General features: G+C 44.2%; 3 protein-coding genes across 4 annotated transcripts in view; 1 reads left to right on the forward strand and 2 right to left on the reverse strand.

Annotated features, from left to right (window-relative positions):
- Positions 1-24,597, forward strand: part of LOC132383742 (histone H4-like) — a 174,182-nt gene that overhangs the window by 16,299 nt on the left and 133,286 nt on the right. The window lies entirely within an intron of this gene.
- On the reverse strand, positions 18,452-18,887 carry LOC132383823 (late histone H2A.2.2-like). 2 transcript variants are annotated; one of them, XM_059955030.1, is made up of 2 exons: positions 18,786-18,869; positions 18,452-18,695 (listed from the first exon to the last, which is right to left on the reverse strand). In XM_059955030.1, exons 1-2 carry the CDS (start codon positions 18,867-18,869, stop codon positions 18,486-18,488), a joined length of 294 nt encoding a protein of 97 aa, XP_059811013.1. In that variant the 3' UTR covers positions 18,452-18,485. The 2 variants fall into 2 exon arrangements, with proteins under 2 accessions (XP_059811013.1, XP_059811014.1); XM_059955031.1 differs by having other exon boundaries at positions 18,452-18,887.
- The window catches only part of LOC132383743 (uncharacterized), a 134,630-nt gene continuing 129,914 nt past the window's right edge, over positions 19,882-24,597 (reverse strand). The window contains exon 3 of the mRNA XM_059954944.1: positions 19,882-20,259. Within this exon, the coding sequence (XP_059810927.1) occupies positions 19,882-20,259 (378 nt within the window). The remainder of the gene's footprint in view (positions 20,260-24,597) is intronic.

The raw sequence follows: 24,597 nt of genomic DNA on the forward strand, positions 1-24,597 counted from the left end.
TATGATCAGTGTAAACAATAAGTGGTTTCTGAGTTGTACTAACATATACCTCAAAATATTCCAAAGCTAAAACAAGAGATAACAATTCTTTCTCTATTGTCGAATAATTTCTTTGATGCTTATTAAATTTCTTAGAAAAGTAAGCTACTGGATGATCAACCTCATCACCCTCATTCCTTTGCATTAATACTGCTCCTGCAGCCTCATCACTAGCATCCACAGCCAATGAAAAAGGTTTTCCAAAGTCAGGTGCCTTAAGCACAGGTTGTTGACATATCATTGTCTTCAATTTTTCAAATGTTTCTTGACAAGGCACCGTCCATACAAACTTCTCATTCTTCCGCAGAAGGTTAGTTAATGGAAGGGCAACATTAGCAAAATTCTTACAAAATTTCCGATAATATCCTACCATTCCCAAAAACCTTCTGAGAGTCTTTTTTCCCCGTTGGAGTGGGAATCTCTAAAATTGCCTGAACTTTTGCCTGAACAGGAGCTACCTTACCTTGACCCACAACATAACCAAGGTAAGTCACAGTGGCATGTCCAAATTCACTCTTAGCTAAATTAATAGTTAAGTTAGCTTTTGAAAGCCTTTCAAACAATTTCTCCATCGCAATAATGTGTGCTTCCCAAGTATCATTTCCTGTCACTAAATCATCAATATAAGCATCAGTATCTTTCAATCCCTGAATCACAAAGTTAATCATCCTCTGGAAAGTACCTGGGGCATTCTTCATCCCAAATGGAAGAACATTATACTCATATAATCCAGATAGGGTTACAAATGCAGAAATCTCTCTACCTCTGTCCGTTAATGGAACGCACCAATACCCTTTCAATAAATCAATCTTTGTAAGGAACTTTGCCTTTCCAACTTTATCTACACAATCATCTACTCTAGGAATTGGATATGCATCTGTTTTCGTTACAGCATTCACCTTCCTATAATCCGTACAAAACCTAATACTACCATCTGGCTTTGGCACCATAACACATGGCGAACTCCAATTCGAGTTAGAATGTCTAATGATATTATTCTCTAACATATATTCAATTTCTTTCTCAGCAAGTTCACATTTTTCCATGTTCATCCTATATGGATGTTGTTTAATAGGTTTGGCATCCCCAACATCTACATCATGTGCAGCTATAGTAGTCCTTCTCGGAACATCTGGAAACAACTCCCTATATTTAAAAATCAACTCCTTCATCTGTTGTCTCTGATCTAACTGTAAATGTGCTAATTTTTCATCAATATTTTCCAGAATGGTTGAATTTGGTAACCTAACAGAAACAATGTTGGATTTAGAATGAAAGTCAGATGAATCATCTATCATGTTCCTAGTTAAATCAAACTCATTCTCACTAACCACAACAGTCACAGTATCAGATTGTTTCTCAAAATATGGTTTCAACATATTTATATGGCAAAGTTGTGTTGACTTTCTACGATCTGGAGTTTGTACCACGTAATCCACATCATTGATTTTAGACACAATTTCATAAGGACCATGAAATCTAGCTTGTAAAGGATTTGTCTGCACTGGGAAAAGAACCAACACCTTATCTCTAGGCTTAAACATCCTCATCCTAGCGTCTTTATCATACCAAGTCTTCATTTTCTCCTGAGCCAACTTTAAATTTTCCTTAGCTAAGTTACAAGCTTTATGTAACCTGTCCTTAAATTTCAACACATAGTCCAACAAATTAGTGTGTACTTCCTTATTAATCCACTGTTCTTTCAACAAAGCTAAAGATCCTCTAACTCTATGCCCAAACACAAATTCAAATGGACTAAAACCTAAAGATTCCTGTACCGATTCCCTTACTGCAAATAAAAGTAAGTTTATACCCTCATTCCAGTCACTTTCATTTTCCACACAAAATGTCCTAATCATATTCTTGAGGGTAGAATGAAACCTCTCCAAGGCACCCTGCGATTCTGGATGGTATGCAGACGAAGTGATTTGCTTAGCTCCCAATTTATAAACTATCTGTTGAAACAATCCAGACATAAAATTACTGCCTTGATCAGTTTGTATCTTCTTAGGTAATCCAAAATAAGTAAAAAAAAATATAAGGGCCTTTGTCACAGTCTTAGCTTTTATATTCCTAAGTGGTACTGCCTCTGGAAACCTAGAAGAAGTACACATGATAGTCAACAAATACTGATAACCAGTTTTTGTCTTTGGTAATGGACCAACACAATCTACAATAACTTTAGAAAATGGTTCACCAAATGCTGGGATAGGATGTAATGGAGCTACTGGTGTAACCTGATTTGGTTTACCCACAATTTGACAAGTATGGCACGTTTTACAAAACATCGCCACATCTTTTCTTAGACCAGGCCAGTAAAAATGTTTTAAAATCTTGTTCACGGTTTTCCTTACCCCTTGATGTCCACCTAAATGCACACTATGAGCTAAAGTCAAAATCTCATTTCGATAAGCTTTTGGAACAACTACCTGGTAAACAACATTCCAATCCTCACTTGCAGGAATTGTAGGCGATCTCCACTTCCTCATCAACACTCCTTTTTCCAAGTAATATCCTACTGGCACCTTATCAATTTCACTATCAAGTAAAACCTGCTCTTTTAATTTTATAATCTCAGAGTCTCTATTCTGCTCTGCTATCATCTCCTTCCGAGACAAAGATAAATCTTTATAGTCAGACTTACTCCCAGAATCTTGTTCAAACAACGAAGATAAGAAAGTCTCTGACACATCCTCAAAACTCGAATCCTGAGTCGAACAGTCCTGAATAACAACCTCATTCTGCGCATCAATCTTTTTAGCCATAGCTCTAGTCACAACACAGGAAGAATCTGTGTTAGAATTCAACTCTGATTCCTCTGACTCCATTGTCAAATGCACTTCAGGAAAAACTTGTCCACCTGCCAAGTCATTACCTAACAATAAAGAAATACCCTTCACAGGGAAGCTATGCTGTAATCCTACTTTAACAAATCCTGACTTTAAATTTATGTAAATGTACAGGCATAAAATCATTTCCAACACCTCATGTAATTTACCTCACCAGTATCAGACTCTTCATTAAACTTCAACACACTGTCTAACATCAATGATTGAGAAGAACCAGTATCCCTAAGGATTTTTATTGGCACCAGAGTAGGTCCTTCCTTCAAGGATACAAACCCTTCAGTTACAAAATGATCATATCCCTTTCTAACTTTGTCAGACTCTAACAAAGCCTCATTTGTGTTTATCAAACCCTGTAACTTTACAGCTGCTTCAGTATGTTGCACACAAGCATCTGGAACTGCTTCCTTCTCTTTCTTTTTCAATTTGTAACAGTTAGCTATTACATGGCCAGGCTTCTTACAATAGTTACAAGTAAGACCAAACTGTCTTTCCTTCACAGGCTTTCCTTTCTCATCAACTTTCTCATTAACCTCCGATTTAATTTCAGATTTACCTGGAGTCTCCATGTTATTTTTCCTCTTAAAATTTCTGCCCTGAGGAAATTTGTTCTTATGGATCAAAACATACTCATCAGCTAATCTAGCACAGTCCTGCAATTTATCAGCATCCTTCTCATTTAAGTAGGTCCTTACTTCAACAGGAATGCTTCTTTTAAATTCCTCCATTAAAATCAGCTCTCTCAATGTATCATAGTCCCCATTTACATTTTTAGAAGAAACCCATCTCTCAAAACACATAGCTTTATCATAGGCAAATTCCACATAAGTTTTTTCCACAGATTTTTTCAAACTTCTGAATCTTTCCCTATATGCTTCTGGGACTAACTCATATGCGTTTAAAACATGCCTCTTTACAATATCATAATCAAGAGCTTGCGCAGCTGTTAAAGCTGTGTAAACTTGTTGTGCTTTGCCTTTAATTACACTCTGTAACAACACTGACCATTTATCTTTCGGCCACTCTGACATCCGAGCAACAGTTTCAAAATGTTGAAAATACCTTTCCACTTCTGTTTCACTAAATGGAGGGACCAATTTAATTTCTTGACTGACAACGAAAGTTTTTTTAGAACCAGAAGACTGATTCCCAGACTTTAATTCCTCCATTGCATATGCAAATTCTCTCTTCTTTTGTTCCATCTCCAATTTACACCTCTCCAAATCAGCTTTACTTTGTTCCAATTTCATTTGTTCGATTTGCAACTGCATCTCCAGATTACTTATTGGAAACAACTCTAAAATCGATTCATCAAAAACACCCGAATCCACATAGTGTGACGCGATTTTTCCTCTGTATTACAGCCTTAGAAGTAGTCTGCAAAATACCTTTAAGTCGCAATCTACTAGCTATCTCAAACACCTCAGTTTTTTTCGCCTTTGCCAACACCTCCGCAGCTGGCGAAGCCAGAAACTCATCAATATTCATTGCTGCCGAATACCACAACTAGCCAAACAAAAGAACCGAGTAATCCCCGTTTCCAAAACACCGATTTAAATGTTAGCAAGCATTTAAACTCAAAAGTTTCAATCCCGGACGTGCCCCCATATTTAATGTTACGTATTCAGGCAACAATAAATATATGAGATCGGCAAGGGTTTCTTACAACAAACAACACGTTTATTAAACACAGAAAACAAACCCCCCAAAAGTAAACAAACACTACCGTAACCGGAAACAGCTGCTGAGCGGCTGTTCAAACTGTTCGTAAAGTGATATTCCAAAACAGTTCTTTAAAGTGGTATTGCCAAAAGTTCAATATGCTCACAGTCCATTTAAAAGGAGAGACTTTACAGGACGATTTAAATTCTCTTTCACGTCGCTTGCTTCGATCCCCGACGTCGAACTTCCCACGAAGAATTCACGAAACAGAACGTCTTAAAGGCACTGACCTTTCCTTCTCCACTACCTTCAATCCTTTCTGGTTACCCAGGGATTAACACGAAGATAGTCAACGAAATCCTTCCAAATAAGGATCAAACAAAGGTCGCCCCGTTTCACCGTAGAAAGCGATTCTCCTCGATCTTTAACTTCCAACTTTGAATCTTCACTCTCCTCTAATTGCGAAATAACAGAATCATAAAGAACCTGCTGGCAATGACCTTTTAAACTTTAGGCATTAAATAAAAACTTCATCCTTCAACTAAACTGCGTCATCACTTCAAACACGCAGTGGCATGAAGTCAACTTGGCAAATCCAGCCACGATCTGCCCCTCCTCACAGGGTGGCGTCTACCTTTTATAACCTGTAAAAAAAAAACCCGTCACATGATTTCTACTGGCGGGAAAATGACGTCATTCCACCATCACAAGACCATCACCTCATGTCCAGTACAGCTTCAACCCCAGTCACATGAAAAGGGCTCCAGTGTCATGTGTCACGAGTACGTAACTGTAGAAAGCAGCATGTCAGCAAGTGGAAATAAAAGGATCCTTTCGGGTTGTCTATCAGTGGGTAGTGGTGCTCCACAGGGGTCGGTGTTGGGACCACTTCTTTTTATGCTGTATATCAATGATTTAATTGTTGGAATAGATGGATTTGTTGCAAGTTTGCAGATGACAAGAAGGGCAGGTACTGTTCAGGAAACAGGTAGGCTGCAGAAGTACTTTGACAGATTAGGAGAATTGGCAAGACAATGGCAAAGGAAATACAATGTTGGAAAATGCATGGTCGTGCACTTTGGTAGTAGAAATAAATGTACAGACTATTTCCAAATAGGGAGAAAATCCAAAAATCTGAGATGCGATGGGACTTGGGAGTCTTTGTGCAGACCAACCCAAAGATAACTTGCAGGTAGAGTCGGAGGTGAGGAAGGCAAAAGCAATGATAGCATTCACATCAAGCGGTTAGAATACAAGAGCAGGGATGTGATGCTGAGACTTTATAAGGCATTGGTGAGGCCTCACCTTGAGTATTGTGATGAGCTTTGGCTTCCTCATCGAGGAAAAGATGTGCGGGCATTGGAAAGGGTTCAGAACAGGTTCACAAGTGTGATTCTGCGAATGAAACAGTTATCATACGAGGAATAGCTCTGGGTCTGTACTCGCTGTAATTTAGGATGGGGGGGAGGAAATTTCTTTTCGAATGTTGAAAGGCCTGGACTGAGTAGCTGTGGAAAGGATGCTTCCTATGGTGGGAGAGTCTAGGATGAGAAGGCACAATCTCAGGATAGATGGCTGTCCATTTAAAACAATTTATAGCCACAGGCTGCTGTGGAGGCCATGTCCTTGGGTGTATTTAAGGCAGAGCTTGATAGGCTCATGATTGGACAGAGCATCAAACTTTGCAAGGAGAAGACCAGGGAGTGGGGATGCAAAGGGTTAAAAAGGTCTGCCATGATTGAATGGGAGAGTAGACTCGACGGGCCAAATATCCTAATTCTGCTGCTATGTCGTACGGTCTTACTCAGTAAATCCAAGAAAGACCACACCCAACAGGGTGGCCAAATCACCAATGTGCAAACAACAATAACTTGTGTAAATACAAGAGAGAAAATAATAATGTCATAATTAGATAAATAGAGACCATGAGATGCAGAATCCTTGAAAGTGAATTGGTAGATTGTGGGCACAAGGAAATCTGCAGATGCTGGAAATTCAAGCAACACACACAAAATATTGGTGGAACACAGCAGACCAGGCAGCATCTATAAGGAGAAGCACTATCGAAGTTTCAGGCCGAGACCCTTCGTCAGGACTAACTGAAAGGAAAGATAGCAAGAGATTTGAAAGTAGCAGGGGGAGGGGAAAATGCAAAATGATAGGGGAAGACCGATGGGGTGGGTTGAAGCTGAGGCCCGTAAAGGAGATTGGCAAAAGGGGTACAGAGCTGGAGAAGGGAAAGGATCATTGGACGAGAGGCCTAGGGAGAAACAAAGGGGGAGTGGAGCACCAGAGGGAGATGGAGAACAGGCAGAGTGATGGGCAGAAAGAGAGAAAACAAAAGGAGGGGACAAAACAACTAAATATATCAGGGATGGGGTAAGAAGTGGAGGAGGGGCGTTAACGGAAGTTGGAGAAGTCAATGTTCATGCCATCAGGTTGGAGGCTACCCAGCCGGTATATAAGGTGTTGTTCCTCCAACCTGAGTGTGGCTTCATCTTGACAGTAGAGAGTTGAGTATCTCTTACTATTTTCCTTTCAGTTAGTCAAGACGAAGGGTCTCAGCCCAAAACGTCAACAATGCTTCTCCTTATAGACGCTGCCTGGCCTGCTGTGTTCCAGCAGCATTTTTTGTGTATTGATAGATTGTGGGAAACAGTTCTGTGATGAGTTAAGTGAAATTAAATGCAGTTATCTCCATTGGTTCTGGTTTAGGGTGACATCAGTGAATCTCTTTTTCTGGTAAACGAATAGCCTGTAACTTCCCTTTCGACTTGGAGGCAATTTGATGTGGCAGGACCGACGTCACAGAAAGTGAGGAAGACCCGAAGTACGGTTGATTAAACTCTGGGCTGAAATGGAAAAGTCAGGTACAGACCACATCGAGGTGGCGGGGACCAGGCCCGAGATCGTATCAAAGCGACTGAACCCAATGTTTGGAAAACAATTTAGACGAGGGGCCAGATTGAAAAGGTCAGTTTGTTCTGGCCGAGGCCAGGGACCAGCCAGTTCAGCTCGCTTCTCCACTCTGCACTGAACTAAGCATCTGTGCACAAACTCTCTTTGAGCATTTCAGTTCAAAATGCTACAGAATTTGCTTGTGTTTATTGTTTGCAGAATTTCTCTGTCTTTCTGCACATTGGGTGTTTGATGGTCTTATTTTATTAGTGGGTCCTTTTGGCTTTCTTCGTTTCACGACATACCCAAACCTCAAAAGTTGTATAATGTGTACGTACTTTAATAATAAATTTACTTTGAACATTGATTCAAAAACCTGATGCTTGAAGGATAAAATAAGGACAAAAATATAACCAACTCAAAAGTGATTCTCTTCTAATTACAGGCCAGGATGCAGAAGAGCGGAAAATGACAAATATCCTTCAACTTTTTAAGAATTGCAATAGGGACAAGACGAGAAACTATACCCTGGTGACTCTTACATTAGTGGTAGGGATATTATAAATTGCTGATATTATTGGAAAAGATATTTAATGATAGGATCAGCGTGCATCTGAAAAAGCATAAACAATTTCAAAGTAGCCAATATCGCTTTGCATGGGCAATGTCAACTCTTGCAAACATGGCCGAAAGTTTTAAGTGACAAATTCAATTGATGAGAGCTGGGTAGTGGGTACAGGATACAAGGACTTTGGTAAAGCTTTCAACAAGAGTCCCACAACAAGATCCACAGCATGGAAGCACATGACTCAAAAGAAATTTGGTAGAGTATTGTGTTGCCTTTATGGCAGTTATTTAGTTTATAATATTTTCGCTTAGTAATTCATTTGTTAGTATTTTCTAGTTAGAATTAGAATTGTTTAAAGTATATTCATTGCCTGTAAAATATATTGGCATGTGATGACGTCACATCCGGTTTCGCCGCGTCTTGTGAGAAAATACCGGTTTGGGATCGATGCAAGGGCGGGGGCTCGCACGAGGGAGACCAGAGCCAGAAGTTGTTTGTTCGCATCAGAAATCACAGTGAGAGCAATGCTGTAAGTTAATAGACAATCGATATGTTGAATTAAAATGTTAACGCCGATCCCGTTAAAAGTAACGACGGCCGATGAGGTTTATGTTTTCGTTCGTTAAAGTGTTGCGGATAGTTTGTGTTGAAGTGTGTTTAAAGCGGTCCATGGCGTAGGTCGATTCTGACTGTATACTGCACTTTAATGCAATGTAGTTATAGTTTACTTTTACAAGTATTTATAATGTAAACGTGATATCAAGAAGGGAACAAATACTGTATCAATCTTCTATTGTTTTATCAACAGTTTTCACCATACGTTAATGTGAAGAGTGAACAGTAAATGGTTAATCTTACTGCAACCTTGTTTTCATTTACTACGGTTTATCTCGGCATTTAATTTGGCGTTTCATTACACCCGAGCGAGAACGCTACAGTGAAAAAGCGGCATTATCAGGTGATTCAAGTGCTGCAATATCATCTCGAGCCAGCATCAAGTCGATGCCACCCAGCGACAAGGGCAGTAGGGCATCATCAAGTAAGGCCGCCCAGGCAAGAGCTAAAGCAGATGACGCCCATGTGCGGGTGGGCTATGTCAAGCGAGCAGCAAAATTGAAAATGGAAGCGGCTGCCAAAGAAGCCAAAATCCAGAAGGAAAGGGCTGCCAGAGAAATGGAAGCGGCCACCAAAGAAGTCGAAATCCAGAAGGAAGCGGCTGCCAAAGAAGCCGAAATCTAGAAGGAAAAGGCTGCCAGAGAAACCGAAATCCAGTTGAAAAAGGCAAGGATATCGGCAGAGTTGGAAGTGCTGGAGCTAGAAGGAGAAGAAGAAGCTGCCAAGGTGGAAGCAGAGTACATAGAAGAAGCTGAAGGATTGCAGAATCTGACCGACGTAAGATCTACTTCAGAAAGGACCAGATTGGAACGCACAAGCGACTATGTCCGATCTCAAATAGACAGGAAGGCTCGTCCTTCCTCTCCATACGTATTCGATAACATCCCATGTCATGAGGAGCCTCAGAGAGGCCCGATTGCATCACATCCATACGAGGAAGACAATTTACCCTCGCAACTCCGCGATGAAGTCAAGAATGAAAGAGCTGACGACAAATACTTCTCGACACCAAACCTACAAGATTTAGTGAGAAGAGATGCAGAGGTCGAATTCAGGACAGCAAATTCCATAAGAAATGTACGCCCTCAGTAATATACGCGCCAGCGTATATAGGGTCCAGGAAGCAGTACGATTTACACCAAGCCAGGTAGATCCTCTTCGAATACTTTCAACATCAATAAACCCGTCTCAGTGCTCAAGACTGAAGCTTTTACAACTAACAATGACCCTAGCAAGTATTGTCCATTGCATAACAAACCCCACCCCCTCAAAAGATGCAGAACATTTAGGGAAAAAAACCCTTGCAGAGAGGATGGCCCTTCTCAGGGAGAAAAGAATATGTTTTAACTGCTGTTCCTCAACCTCTCACCTTGCCAGAGAGTGTACGATCGCCGTGAAGTGTCCGGAATGTGATAGCACTAATCACGATGGGGCCATGCATCCCGGCCTGTCACCGCAAACCGACAACGCTTCTTCACCCCCACAACAGGACGGTGGGGAGGGAGAGGCTCACTCCAGGACAACAGTTGTCAGCTCGAGCTGTACAGAAGTTTGTGGTCAAGCTCAGTCAAGCCGTTCTTGTTCAAAGATCTGCCTCACTAAGGTGTACCCTAAAGGAGCCAAAGACAATGCCATCAAAGCCTACGTAATTCTGGATGATCAGAGCAATCGCTCACTAGTCAGTCCAGAGTTCTTTAAATTGTTCAACATTGAGAGTGAGCAGTTCCCATACTACCTTAGAACTTGCTCTGGCAATGTGGAAACTCAAGGAAGGAAGGCAGAAGGCGTCCAGATCGAGTACCTGGATGGTAAAGTCGTCATCTGTCTCCCTCCGCTCTTAGAGTGCAATGAAATCATGAATAACCACTCTGAGATCCCGACACCAAGTGCGGTGCTACACCAGCCACATCTCCACCACATCGCTAAACACATCCCAGAACTGGATCCAAAAGCGGAAATACTCCTGCTATTAGGAAGAGATGTAATCCGGGTGCACAAGGTTAGGCAGCAGGTCAATGGACCACACGGCGCCCCCTTTGCGCAACGCCTTGATCTGGGCTGGGTGGTGATAGGAGAGGTGTGCCCTGGCAAAGTACACAAACCGACGGTTAACACACTCAAGACCAATGTGCTAGAGAGTGGCCGCCATTCAATTTTTCAACCCTGCACAAGTTCCATGTGTATCAAGGAAGCACAACAAGGCGTTAACAAGCGCAAAGTCACCGACGAGACGCTGGGCCAGTCAGTCTTCTCTCAAACGGAGATTTATAATAAACTTGCTGCATCAGCTCAAGATATCTTCTTCTTAAAAATGATGGACACCAAAGTCTTCAGAGATGAAGCAAATAATTGGGTCGCCCCACAACCCTTCAGAGAACCACGCCAGTGCTTGCCAAATAACAAAGAGAAGGCGGTCAAGCGGTTCACGTCCTTACAAAAAACCCTGAAAAGGAAACCCGAGATGCAACAACAATACATAGCATTTATGGAAAAGATCTTCGCTAATGCACATGCCGAGGCAGCACCACCACTGCCGGAAGGCGGGGAGTGCTGGTACCTCCCAACATTTGGAGTTTACCACCCACAAAAACCCAATCAGATCAGGGTGGTCTTCGACTCCACTGCCCAGTGTGCCGTCGTCTCCCTAAATGACGTGCTTCTTACAGGCTCCGACCTTAACAATACTCTTCTCGGGGTCCTGCTGCGCTTCCGGAAGGAGAAGGTCGCAATCTTAGCGGACATCCAGCAGATGTTCCATTGCTTCTTAGTACAGGAAGACTATCGTGATTTCCTCCGTTTCTTATGGGACAAGGACAATGACAAGAACAAGGAAGTCATCGAGTACCGGATGAAAGTCCACGTTTTCGGCAATAGTCCGTCACCTGCCGTGGCCATCTATGGGCTGCGAAGAGCCATCAGAGAGGGCCCACAGGAGCACGGTGACGACACCGTTGAGTTTGCAGAAAGGCACTTCTACGTCGACGACGGCTTGATATCACTACAGACAGAAGACGAAGCAATCGATCTGCTCCGACGGACACAAGCCTCACTCGCGGAGTCAAACCTCCGCTTGCATAAGTTTGCATCAAACCGGCAGGCAGTAATGGAGGCCTTTCCACACGATGACTGTGCTCCAGCAATCAAAGATCTAGATTTAGATGGAGAAACCATACCCACACAAAGGAGCTTGGGTCTCCTCTGGGAGATAACGACCGACTCATTCACATTCTCCGTGCCGACTGTGATCAAACCATTTACCCGCCGTGGAGTCCTCTCCACTGTCAACAGTGTTTTCGATCCTTTGGGTCTACTGGCACCAGTTACGATTCAAGGAAGAGCCCTTCTCAGAGAACTTACATCTAAGCCCTCTGACTGGGATACTCCCCTACCTGAAGACAAGCTAAGCAAGTGGGAGGCTTGGAGAGATTCACTTCCAGATCTAAAACAGCTTCATATCCAACGTAGATACACTGCGACCTCACCCACCGAGGCAACGCACACAGAATTGTGTGTTTTTTCGGATGCGTCCACCAAGGCCAACGGTGCTGTGGCTTACTTGAAAGTGGTCGGAAAGGACGGCCAAGTCGAAGTGGGATTTGTAACTGGTAAGGCGAAGCTCGCTCCTCAGTCCGAGCCGACAATTCCAAGGCTTGAACTGTGCGCAGCCGTCTTGGCCGTGGAAATGGCAGACCTTATCCAGGATGAGCTAGACCTAGAGTTCAACGATATCAAGTTCTACACGGATAGCAAAGTCGTGCTTGGTTATATTTACAACGAATCAAAACGCTTCTACGTGTACGTTCATAATAGAGTTCAACGCATCCGCCTGTCATCAAAGCCCGAACAATGGCATTACGTACGTACCGAGGATAACCCTGCAGACCATGCATCGAGATCCTTACCTGCATCCCGCCTGGCTCAGACAACCTGGTTCACCGGACCCCCCTTTCTGCATCAGCCACCATCGGAAAGGACTCAAATGAGCGAGACATTTGAACTGATCGAACTTGAGAAAGACTCGGAAATTCGGCCGCAAATACAAACAGGAGCCACCTACCTCGAAGAATCGATACATATTAACGAACGCTTTCGGCGGTTCTCCACTTTGAATTCTTTAGTGAGAGGACTTGCGTTCCTCATTCACATGGCCAGATCACACAAACATTCATCCCGAAACAGTAAATGTAGGGGATGGCACAAATGTACTTTGCCTTGCACGGCGGACGAATTGGCCCAGGCAAAGGGCCATCTTTAAAACAACGCAAAGAGCGGCTTTTGCAGGGGAGTTTTCAGCTCTCCAAGTCAACAAACCAATACCAAAGGACAGACCTTTGAGGAAATTCAGCCCGATCCTGAAGAACGATATTATCTGTATTGGAGTCCGGTTAATACACTCCCAACTTCCGGCCGCAGAAAGGAGTCCAGTAATCCTGCCCAAAGACAGCCATGTATCCTTACTGCTCAATCGCTATCATCATGAACAGGGAAAGCATCAGGGCCGTCACCTGACGGAAGGAGCAATAAGGACAGCGGGACTGTGCATCTTGGGAGGTAAAACACTGATCAATTCAGTACTTCATAAATGTGTAACCTGCAGGAAACTGCGAGGTAGATTAGAAGTTCAACGTATGGCGGACCTCCCACCTGAGCGCCTCGAAACCTGCCCTCCCTTTACATATGTGGGGCTTGACGTATTTGGCCCCTGGTCTATCACTACGAGACGCACCAGAGGAGGACAAGCAGAGCGCAAGCGGTGGGCCATCATGTTTAGCTGCATGAGTTCAAGAGCGGTACACATCGAGGTAATTGAATCTTTGGATACATCCAGCTGCATTAACGCTCTCAGGCAGTGCTTTGCGATAAGAGGCCCTGCAAAACACTTAAGATCTGATTGCGGCACGAACTTTGTAGGAGCATCAAAGGAGCTGGGGATGGACAAAACGGTGCAAAGGTACCTCAGTCAGCAGGGATGCAACTGGGAGTTCAACACACCACAGGCCTCTCACATGGGAGGCGCATGGGAGCGGATGACTGGGATCGCCAGAAGAATTCTTTATTCAAAGTTTCTGGAGCAATGCACCCGATTGACCCACGAGGTGCTGTGTACCCTAATGGCTGATATCACAGCCATTATAAATGCATGAGCACTCCTACCCGTGTCGTCTGACCCGGAAAACTCCTTCATACTCTCGCCATCAATGCTCCTTACGCAGAAGGCCGGAGCTCCCCCTCCACCAGGAGACTTCTCAGACAAGGGTTTGTACACAAAGCAAAGGAGACAAGTCCAAGCTCTGGCAAATCTGTTCTGGTCCCGCTGGAGACAGGAATATCTATCTTTGTTGCAACACAGACAAAAGTCGACAGAACCCCGCAGGAATCTTCAAGTTGGAGACTTAGTCCTGCTCAGGGACAAGCAAATCGCCCGCAACAACTGGCCAATGGCCAGAATCACTGCTACATTCCCTCGTGGGGATGGACATCTCAGGAATGTCGAGCTGAAGACTACCGACCAAGGCGATGTGAAAATTTACCAAAGGCCAGTTACAGAAGTCATTCCACTTCTACCTAATGACTGATTTAGAGACTAAGTTTTGTATTCTGTTCATTGTGACCTTACGAAGGTCAAGCGGGGAGTGTGTTGCCTTTATGGCAGTTATTTAGTTTATAATATTTTCGCTTAGTAATTCATTTGTTAGTATTTTCTAGTTAGAATTAGAATTGTTTAAAGTATATTCATTGCCTGTAAAATATATCGGCGTGCGTTGACGTCACATCAGGTTTCGCCACGTCTTGTGGGAAAATACCGGTTTGGGATGAACGCAAGGGCGGGGGCTCGCATGAGGGAGACCGGAGCCAGAAGTTGTTTGTAAGCATTAGAAATCACAGTGAGAGTATCGCTGTAAGTTAATAGATAATCGATATGTTGAATTAAAATGTTAACGCTGATCCCGTTAAAAGTAACGACGGCCGATAAGGTTTATGTTTTCGTTAGTTAAAGAGTTGCGGATAGTTTGTGTTGAAGTGTATTTAAAGCGGTCCATGGCGTAGGTAGATTCTGACTGTATGCTGCATTTTAATGCAATGTAGTTGTAGTTTACTTTTACAAGTATTTACAATGTAAATGTGATATCAAGAAGGGAACAAATGCTGTATCAATCTTGTATTGTTTTATCAATAGTTTTCACCATACGTTAATGTGAAGAGTGAACAGTAAATGGTTAATCTTACTGCGACCTTGTTTACATTGACTACGGTTTATCTCGGCGTTTAATTCGGCGTTTCATTACACCCGAGCGAGAACGCAGCAAGTATATTCAAAATGCAGCTTGGTCAGAGAACACAGAAGGTAATGGCGGAGGGGTGTGATTCTGACTGGACACCTGTGAACAGAGGGGCCTACAAGGAATTCTACTCTTTGTGAAATGATTTGGATGAAAATGATGGAGGGCTGATTTGTTGGTCTGCAGAGACACAGAAACTGATGCAGTTATGGATCGTGAGGAAAGTTGCCAAAGGATTCAGCAGAACGTAGACCGGCTGGAAATGTGGGCAGAGAAATGGGAGATAAGTCGGTGTACTCTGGTAAGTCAAATGTCAGAGGATTTCTTTGGAATTGTTTGGCTCCTGACTGACCGTGTGAAGGAAATGAAGATGGAGATGGACAGACCGAGAGTTTCCAGGGTGCTGAGACCAGAGATTCAGTGAGTTGGTCACACCTGAGGTCAGGATGCTGTTGAGTGACCATCACAACGGAAAGGGGAAGAGACACACGGTGCAATATCTCCCTGTGGCCGTGACCCTCCGCAACAAGTACACTCCTTTGGATACCCCTGGGATAACGAACCAGAGACAGCAGCCCGTCAGGTCGGTGGTACTGAGACCCCAGACCGATGCTCCCCGGGAGGAAAGGTCAAGCAGAGCAGTGATGACAGCAGACTCACAGTACAGGGGATGTGCAGGAGATTCTGTAGCAGCCACAGAGATGACACGATGGTGTGTCGCCTCCTGGGTACTGGGGTCAGGTTCGTCTCAGATGTGCAGGATTTCCTAAAGATAAACTTCCCAGTCGAGTTAGTGGTAAGGAAACCAAATGTTTGCATTCATTTCAAGAAGACTACAATACAAAAGCAAGGATGTAAGCATTGGTCCGATCACACTTGGAGTACTGTGAACTGTTTTGGGCCCCTTATCTAAAAAGCTACATGCTCGCATTGGAGAGGGTCCAGAGGCAGTTCACAAAAATGATCCTGGCAATAAAAGGGTTAATGCACGAGGAATGTTTGATAGCTCTGGGCCTGTACTCTCTGGACTTTAGAAGAATGAGGGAGTCTCATTGAAACTGATCAAATATTGAAAAGCCTAGAATGGAGTGGGGAGGGTGTTTCTGATAGTGGGGCCGTCTAGGAACACAGGGCACAGCCTCACAATACTAGGACACACAGTTAGAACAAAGATAAGGAGCAATTTCTGTAGTAAAGAGCAGTGTATCCGTGTAGCCTATGTCAGGATTTTGTTCATTGACTAGAGCTCAACGTTTAACACCATCATTCCCACAGTCCTGATCAATAAGCTATGGAACCTGGTCCCTCTGCAAATGGATCCTCGACTTCCTAACCGGGAAACCACAGTTTGTGCGGATTAGTGATAATCCACACAGCTTGTGTGGAGATATGGAGATGGGCTAACCCCTATTGACATCGATGGATCTGGGGTTGAGAGGGTAAACAGCATTAAATTCCTCGGCATCAACATACCCGAGGATCTCGCGTGGGCTGTACGTACCTGCTGTGTGGTGAAAAAAGCACAACAGCGCCTCGTTCACCTCCCAAATCCTAAGAACGTTCTACAGGGGCATAATTGGGAGCATCCCGACTGGCTGCATCACTGCCTGGTATGGGAATTGTACCTCCCTTAATTGCAGCACAGCCCAGCGCATCTGTTGTTGTCAACTTCCCATGATTCAGGACATTGACAAAGTCAGAGGTGAGAAAAGGGCCCGAGGGATCATTGTGGACCCCAGACACCCCAAGCACAATCTATTCCAGCAGCAACCATCCAGGAAACGGTACCACAGCACATAAGACAGAACCAACAGGCTTCTGGACAGCTCCTTCCATCAGACTGATTAACTCACGCTGATTTGAGGGGACCTCTCTGTTACACTGGCTGTTCTATTTATTATCAATTATTATAAATCACTATGATTGCACATTGCATATTTAGATGGAGACATAAAGTAGATTTTTACACCTCATGTATGTGAAAGATGACAGAAATAAAGTCAATTCAAATTCAACTATCTCCTCTCCTCTGAAGGTCAACACTGCTCTGGTGCACCTCCAGGACGTGTGCTTAGCCAACTGCTCTACTCTCTCTAAACCCATGACTATGTGAAGAAATCTCACTCAAGTGCAATCTATAAATATGCCTCATACAACCATTGATAGTAGAATCTCAGATAGAGATTATTGGACATACAGGAGTGGGATATACTAGTTAGTTGAGTGATGTCGCAGCAACAACCTTGTGCTTAGTGTCAGTAAGACAAAACAGCTGATTGAAGGAAGGTTAAGACGAGGGAACATGAACCAATCCTCATAGAGGGACCAGAAGTGGACAGTGAACAATTTCAAGTTCCTGGGTATCAATATCTCTGAGGATCTATTGATGCAGCTACAGTATAAAGAAGGCACGACAGCGGGTATATTTCATCAGGAGCTTGAAGATATTTGGTTTGTCACTTTAAAACACCCAAAAACCGCTGTAGATGTTTTCTAAATATTATTTATAATATTTCTGTTTTTGCTCTATTTTAATCCACTTAATATTCATATCCATATACATATATACAGTAATGTATTTATTGATTCTATATTATCAAGTCCTGCATTGAACTGCTGCTGCTAAATTAACAAATTTCCTGACTCCTGCCAGTGGTAATAAACCTGATTCTGGTCCTGACTCTGAATTCATCCCCACAGACGGATGTGACCAATTCATTGGGTATATTTAATGTGGAGGTTCTCGATTGTGTGTGTGGAGGGGTGGGATAAGAGTGTTTGAGAGGGTTAAGAGATCTGTCATGATCTCTTATTCCTGGCAGAATGGGGCAGCAGACTGGATGGGCCAAATGGCCTAATTCTGCTGCTGTGTCTTATGGTCCGATGGTCTCGGAGCAGCTGCAGGACATTTCAAAGGGAAGGCTGAGCAGCCGGACATCGTGGTGGACGGTGCGTGTTGGTAATAGCAATGTAGGGATACGGAGGGTTGTGTCCTGTGCAGTCAGTTTAGAGAAATAAGACAGAAACTAAAAAGTAGTAAGCTCTGTATTACTCCCAGTGACACTTGTTAGTGGGGGGAGATATAGAGAGATTCCAGTGATGAATGTGCGGCTCAGGAGCTGGTGCAGGGGACAGAGTGCCAGTTTCATGGATCAATGGGACATCTTCTAGGGATGGGTAGGCAGAAACTGTTCACTTCCCAGGGTCTTTTAGGGAAGCAACAGTTTTATCCGTCCTAAAACTGCACGAGATAGTTTTGATGTGACAGGGTGGAGTTTCCCTCCCGGGGCTGACTCCGGAAGTTCATTTCACGACTCTGCGCCCAGTGAACCCGCTGACTCTCTGCAAGGGGAGAGAGCTGCATTCGGTCGGCTGATAGAGGAAAACGATCAGGGACTGAAACGAACCGGTTTCTGTGCAGATTTATATCGGTTTAATTGCGGAAGAAACAGGTCGAGACACTGACGGATGCAGGATATCAAAGGGACGGAAAGCACCCGACGCTCAGCCCTTCCACAGACATTGTGAGTGGCTCTGAAAAGAGCCTTTGGAGAAATAGATTCAGCTTACGTCGCTTCACTTACTGGCACCGCCGGTTTTCTTGGGCAACAGTACGGCCTGGATATTGGGTAACACACCGCCCTGAGCGATAGTCACCCCTCCCAGCAGCTTGTTCAGCTCCTCGTCGTTGCGGACGGCCAGCTGCAGGTGCCGGGGGATGATGCGGGTCTTCTTATTGTCCCGGGCCGCGTTGCCGGCCAATTCGAGGATTTCGGCCGTCAGATACTCGAGCACAGCAGCCAGATAGACCGGGGCTCCGGCACCCACCCGCTCAGCATAGTTGCCCTTTCTTAGGAGTCTGTGAACCCGGCCGACCGGGAACTGTAGTCCAGCCCGAGACGAGCGAGATTTGGCCTTGGACCGAGCTTTGCCAGCGCCGCCTTTTCCACGCCCAGACATGTTCACAGTCACGATATTACTCCAGTGAGATTGAAGGAATGTTCACCCCGCCCCAACTCGCACTTTTTATACCCTCTTTGAGAATGCAAACTGATGTTTGTGATTGGTGTGATGCTGCTTATTCTCATTGGTGAAAAGAAATGCCCCAATCGAAGAACTGCCTTAATCACCAATCAGCAGTCCGTAAAAGTAGAAGCGGAAAAATAAACGTCTCCTCCCCAAAGTGCATTGAAATCTGGAAAAAAAACGCCAAAAAATAAATCTATTGTTCAAATTTAATTTCAAGTTAAGTAATTGCAGGTCAGTTTTAAGATTGGGTCTTTGCATTTCCCTCTGTTACTGAAACCGGGCACATTTGATTTAAGTGTAGTTGATATTGGAGTGTCTGGGAACTCAATTCTCTAATTTCTTTCAACCCGTAATGGAACCGAATAAAACTGACCCTCAGCTTCTGCCTGCGGTCGGTCCCTGTGTGAACGTTATCAGGTTATGGAAAACGGCTGTTCTCAAACTTTGACCAGCGTCTAGTCTGCAATTTTATAAAGTTATTATATGAAAGAGCCATCACGAGGAAGTCTGCAGATGCTGGAATTTCAAACACACACAAAATGCTGGTGGAACCCAGCAGGCCAGGCAGCATCTATAAGAGAAGCACTGTCGACGCTTCTCTATATGAAAGAGTCATGGGGTCTTTCAGGCTCGAGTTGAAATGAGATTCAGGAGTTACCCAGCTGAAACCAATAAACCTCGAACCCACAAATAAAACGGCAGCAATCCTCCGCTTGGCATGGATACCGAGTGGGCGTACTGATGTGGAGGGGGGGGGGGGGCGGGGGTAACAATTCCTTGTCAGTTCAGTGGGAGCTTATTACAATCGCGATTTCGCTCTTGGAGAAGTCACCAGACAAAATATGTGTAATTTAATACCCAAATGCTAGTACAACTCTTTCATTGAAATTGTGAGTGGCTCTTAAAAGAGCCGTTGTGTTTTCGATCATCTCACTGGGCAGCTTTACTTGGAGCTGGTGTACTTGGTCACCGCCTTTGTCCCTTCGGACACGGCGTGCTTGGCCAGCTCCCCGGGCAGCAACAGGCGCACGGCGGTCTGGATCTCCCGGGAGCTGATGGTGGACCGCCTGTTGTAATGGGTCAGGCGGGAAGCCTCACCCGCGATGCGCTCGAAAATATCGTTCACGAATGAATTCATGATGCTCATGGCTCTGGAGGAGATGCCGGTGTCGGGGTGAACCTGCTTCATCACTTTGTAGATGTAGATGGCGTAACTCTCCTTCCTCGTCCTCTTGCGCTTCTTGCCAGACTTGCTCGCCGGTTTGGACAGAGCTTTCATGGCGCCCTTCTTGGGAGCGGGTTTCGATGCATCAGGCATTTCCTCGTCGGTTTCAAACACAATAATAAGCAGCAGCAGTCCGGAGCGCGGATTAAATAGGCAGCGCCCAAAGTGGTATGTTAATGAGGATTGGATTGCTGAGCATTCCCATTGGCTGTTTGGAGAAACGAATCACCAATCGGAACGCTGGGGGATGGGAAGCGGCGCCAATGTGTGGCGGTTACCGCTGTCGTTTAATGCGGGAGGAAGTACAGAAGGGCAGAGACTGGCGGGGGTGCGGGCTAACATCGAAAAGGGAAACGCAAATTTCAAAAGCAGAATGAAATTTAAATCAGATGAAATATTGTTAAATTAAACACTGAGATGTTCAGTTCGTGACACAGGGCAGCAGGAGAGCGAAGGAGAGATTTGGACATTTCAATGTAAAGTTCAAATCGAGTTTATTTATGCACAGGTGAGAGGAACAACGGATTTGTAGCAACATCACAGTCACATTGCATCAGACACAACATTGACAAGAAACACTGGAATTACATATTAATTATACCAAAATATTGAAATAGACAATCAGAACAAAATCAAAATAACAAAGAGATTATGCAGGCAGTGGGAGAATCACCCTCTTGTGCTTCTTCATCTCGTCACTCTCGATTCAGAGTCACGCAACGCTGCCACTTTGATCTGGCCCATGCCTTCATTCACCAGGTCCAACACTTGCCTTTATTGGATCTTCCTCCTCCTTACACTAGTCATCTGGTTTGTGGGGCTGTGTGTCCCCTTGGACCTTTGGATTAGGTTTGAGGGTAGGGCTGGTGGATGTATATATGCTGGGAGAGATAAGGCTGTAGATTGTGTATGGTGAGATATGTGGGGCTACGGTGGATGGGGTAGTGTAGTGGAGCCACACAGTGGCTGATGCCTTTTATTATCGTGGTTCAACACCACTTGGCTTAGGGAACCGGGTGTGCAAAGGGACATATCATCAAATAATACAACTTAGTGTCATTGGGTGTTTGTGATTTATACAGAACTGAAAACGTCCCTTTGGTACAACTCATCGACGCCGACCAAGTTGTCGACCTGAACTTGTTCCATCTGCATGCATTAGGCCCGTATCACTCTCAAAATTTCCTATCCATGGTAAGTGCATGGAATGGGCTGACAGCGACCATGGTGCAGGCAGAGATGATAGGGTATTTTAAGAGACTCCTAGATGGATACATGGAGTTTAGGAAATTAGCGGGCTATGGATAATCCTAGTTTGTTCTAAGATAAAGACATGTTTGACACAACGTTGTGGGCCGAAGGGCCTGTATTGAGCTGCAGGTTTTCTATGTTTCTATGTTTTTAACTCCGTGGGGTCTGACCAAGGTCTTTACCTCACAGCTCTTGAACAAGTAAATAACGCGTATGAAATAACAATATAACAGAGTCCATAAATGAGTGTAGCTATCCCCTTTTGTTCAAGCCCCTGATGGTTGATCGGTAGTAAGTGTTCTTGAACCTGGTGGTGCGAATCCTGAGGTACCTGTACCTTCTACCTGATGGTAGCTGTGAGAAAAGAGCATTGTCTGGGTGGTGAGGATCTTTGATGATGGACACTGCTTTCCTACGGCTGTGTTTCATGTTGATGTGCTCAGTGGTTGTGAGTGATATACAGGGCCAAATCCACTACAGTTTGTAGGATTGGTGTTGGTGTTTGTTACCAGGCCGTAATGCAGCCAGTCACCACACGTATATAGAAGTCTGGCAAAGTTTATGATGACATGCTGAATCTCCGAGCCGTGAGGAAGCAGAGACGCAGTTAGGATTTCTTCACAATAGTTTTTATATGATCAGTCTGGGATAGGTTCTCAAAGAGTGACACACAGAAATTCAGTTACTGATCCTTTCTACCACTAATCGTCCTTTGATTACAGGTCTATGGACCTCGGGTTTTCCCCTCCTGAAGCCACAATCAGTCCCTTGGTCTTATTGATATTGAGTTGTCATTATGGCACACAGCCAAGTTTTCAGTGTCCTTCCTGTATGCTGATCAATGCAGCCCTTTGGTACAGCCCACAACAGTGGTGTCATCAGCAAACTTGTAAATGGTGTTGGCAGTGTACTTGGCCACACAGTCATACTGTAGGTGAAAAGTGAGTAGGTGGGGGAGGAGGGGCTAAGCTCACTTCCCGGTTGTGCTCCTGTGCTGATCGAGATTGTGGAGGAGATGTTTTTGCCAATCTGAACTGACTGGGGTCTGCACCTGGGGAAATCCAGGATCCAATTGCACACAGAGGTACTGAGGCCCAGTCTTGGAGTTTACTGATTAGATTTGAGGGTAGGACTGTATTCAATGTTGAGCTGTAATCAATAAACATCAATCCTGATGTTTGCATCTTTGCTGTCCAAATGTTCCAGTGTTGTGTGAAGAGCCAACGAGACACATCTGATTTTGCTTTGGTAGGTGAATTGGAGAGGATCCAAGTCACCATTCAGACAAGAGCTGAAATGCTTCAACACCAGCCTCTCAACACACTTCATCATCGTGGATGTAACAGCCACAGGGCAATAGTCATTTAAACAAGTTACCATGCTGCTGTTGGGCACCGATATGATTGAAGCTTTCTTCCAGCAGAAGGCTACCACACACTGCCAGATAGTGAGGCTGAAAATATGAAGGCATTGAGCTCATCTGGAAGCAAAGCTCTGCTGTCCCCTTTGTCACAGGATTTACCTTTGCAGGAGGTTCTGTCATTCAAACCCTGCCACAACTGTCAAGAATCCCTATTTTATTCCAGTCTAGTCTGGAATCTCCACCTTGCCCAAGAGGCTTTCTGGAGATCACACCTGCACCTCTTGTAACACTCCTGATCTCCAGACTTGAATGCCACTGATCTGGTGCTCAGCAGGTTCTGGATCTCAGTGCTTATCCAGAGCTTCTGATTTGGGAAAACCCTGAGTGATTTTGTGGGGATACACACCTCCACAGATGTTTTAATGAACTCTGTAATGACCCTGGCCTTATCGATCAGATAGTTAGTTGAGTTCATGAACATGGCTCAGCCTGCTGACTCAAGGCAATCCTGTAACCGATCCTCTGCCTCTCATGACCAACACTTGGTTATCTGGATCTCTGGAGCCTTGTTCCTTAGGCTCTGTCTTTATGCAGGTATCAGGAGTACAGTCAAATGATCCGACATTACAACAATAAGCATTCCTTATCCTGGTGTAGCAGTGGCCTAGTGTGTTGGGACCTCTGATGTAAAAGGTTACTACTTCAGATTAATTTTCATTCAGGTGTTTATAGGAAAATAAATACCATGGAATTGATGAAAGAAATATAAACAGCAAAGACTGACAGACAACTAATGTGCAAAAGAAGACAAATAGTGGAAAAATAAAAAAAAAAATAAATATTACTGTGAAATTCAGTTGTAGAATACGTGGAAGTGAGTCTGCAAGTTATGGAATCAGCTCAGAGAAGTTATTTACTCTGTTTCAAGAGCATGACCCGTGTAGGGTAATAACTCATTCTGAACCTGGTGCTGTGGGAACTGGGGCCCCTGGTTGGCCTTCCCGATGGCAGCTGTGCAGAGAGGGTATAAGGTGGATGAAGGATGTTGTTGATGATGGGTGCAGTTTGCTTGTGGAAGCACTTCCTGTAAATATACTGGATGATGGGGAGGGCTTTGCCTGTGATGGACTGGGATGTATCCATTACTTCTTGTAGACTTTTCCATTCCTGATCATTGTGTTTCCATATCAGGCAGTGATGCAACAACCAGTCAGGATGCTCTCCACTGTGCATCTATAGAAGTGTGTCAAAGTTTTCAATATCATGCTGATTTTAGGCAAACTTCTAGGTAGTCACTGCTGTGCCTTCTTTATGATGGCACTTACTGCTAGTCCCAGGACAGATCCTCTGAAATGATAACGACAAGGAATTTAAAGTTACCGACTCTCTCCACCTCGAAGTCCCTGTTGATGAGAGGCACTTAGACCTGCACTTCCCTTCTCCTGTAGTCAATGATTAACTCTTTGATTTTGTTGATGTTGAGTGAGTGATTATTGTTGAGGATCCATTCAACTAGATTTTCCATCTCCCTCCTGATGGCAAATTTGTCACCACCTTTGATTCATCCAACAACAGTGGTGTCATCTGCAAAGTTAAATGTGGCATTGGAGTTGTACTGAGCCACACAATCAGAGGTTTAGAGTGAGTAGAGTAGGGGCCAAGCACACAGCCTTGTGGTGCACCAGTGCTGATGGTAATTGTGGAGGAGATGCTGTTGAGTTTGAAAGCAAATTTCTTCACCGTGGAAGTGAAATAAGAATTACAACTGAGGAAGAATGTTACATTAAATTAAGCAAAATGTAGGAATTGAAGTTATATAC

The sequence above is a fragment of the Hypanus sabinus genome, chromosome 31 (assembly GCF_030144855.1).
Source record: "Hypanus sabinus isolate sHypSab1 chromosome 31, sHypSab1.hap1, whole genome shotgun sequence".
In the NCBI taxonomy this organism is placed as follows: Eukaryota; Metazoa; Chordata; class Chondrichthyes; order Myliobatiformes; family Dasyatidae; genus Hypanus; species Hypanus sabinus.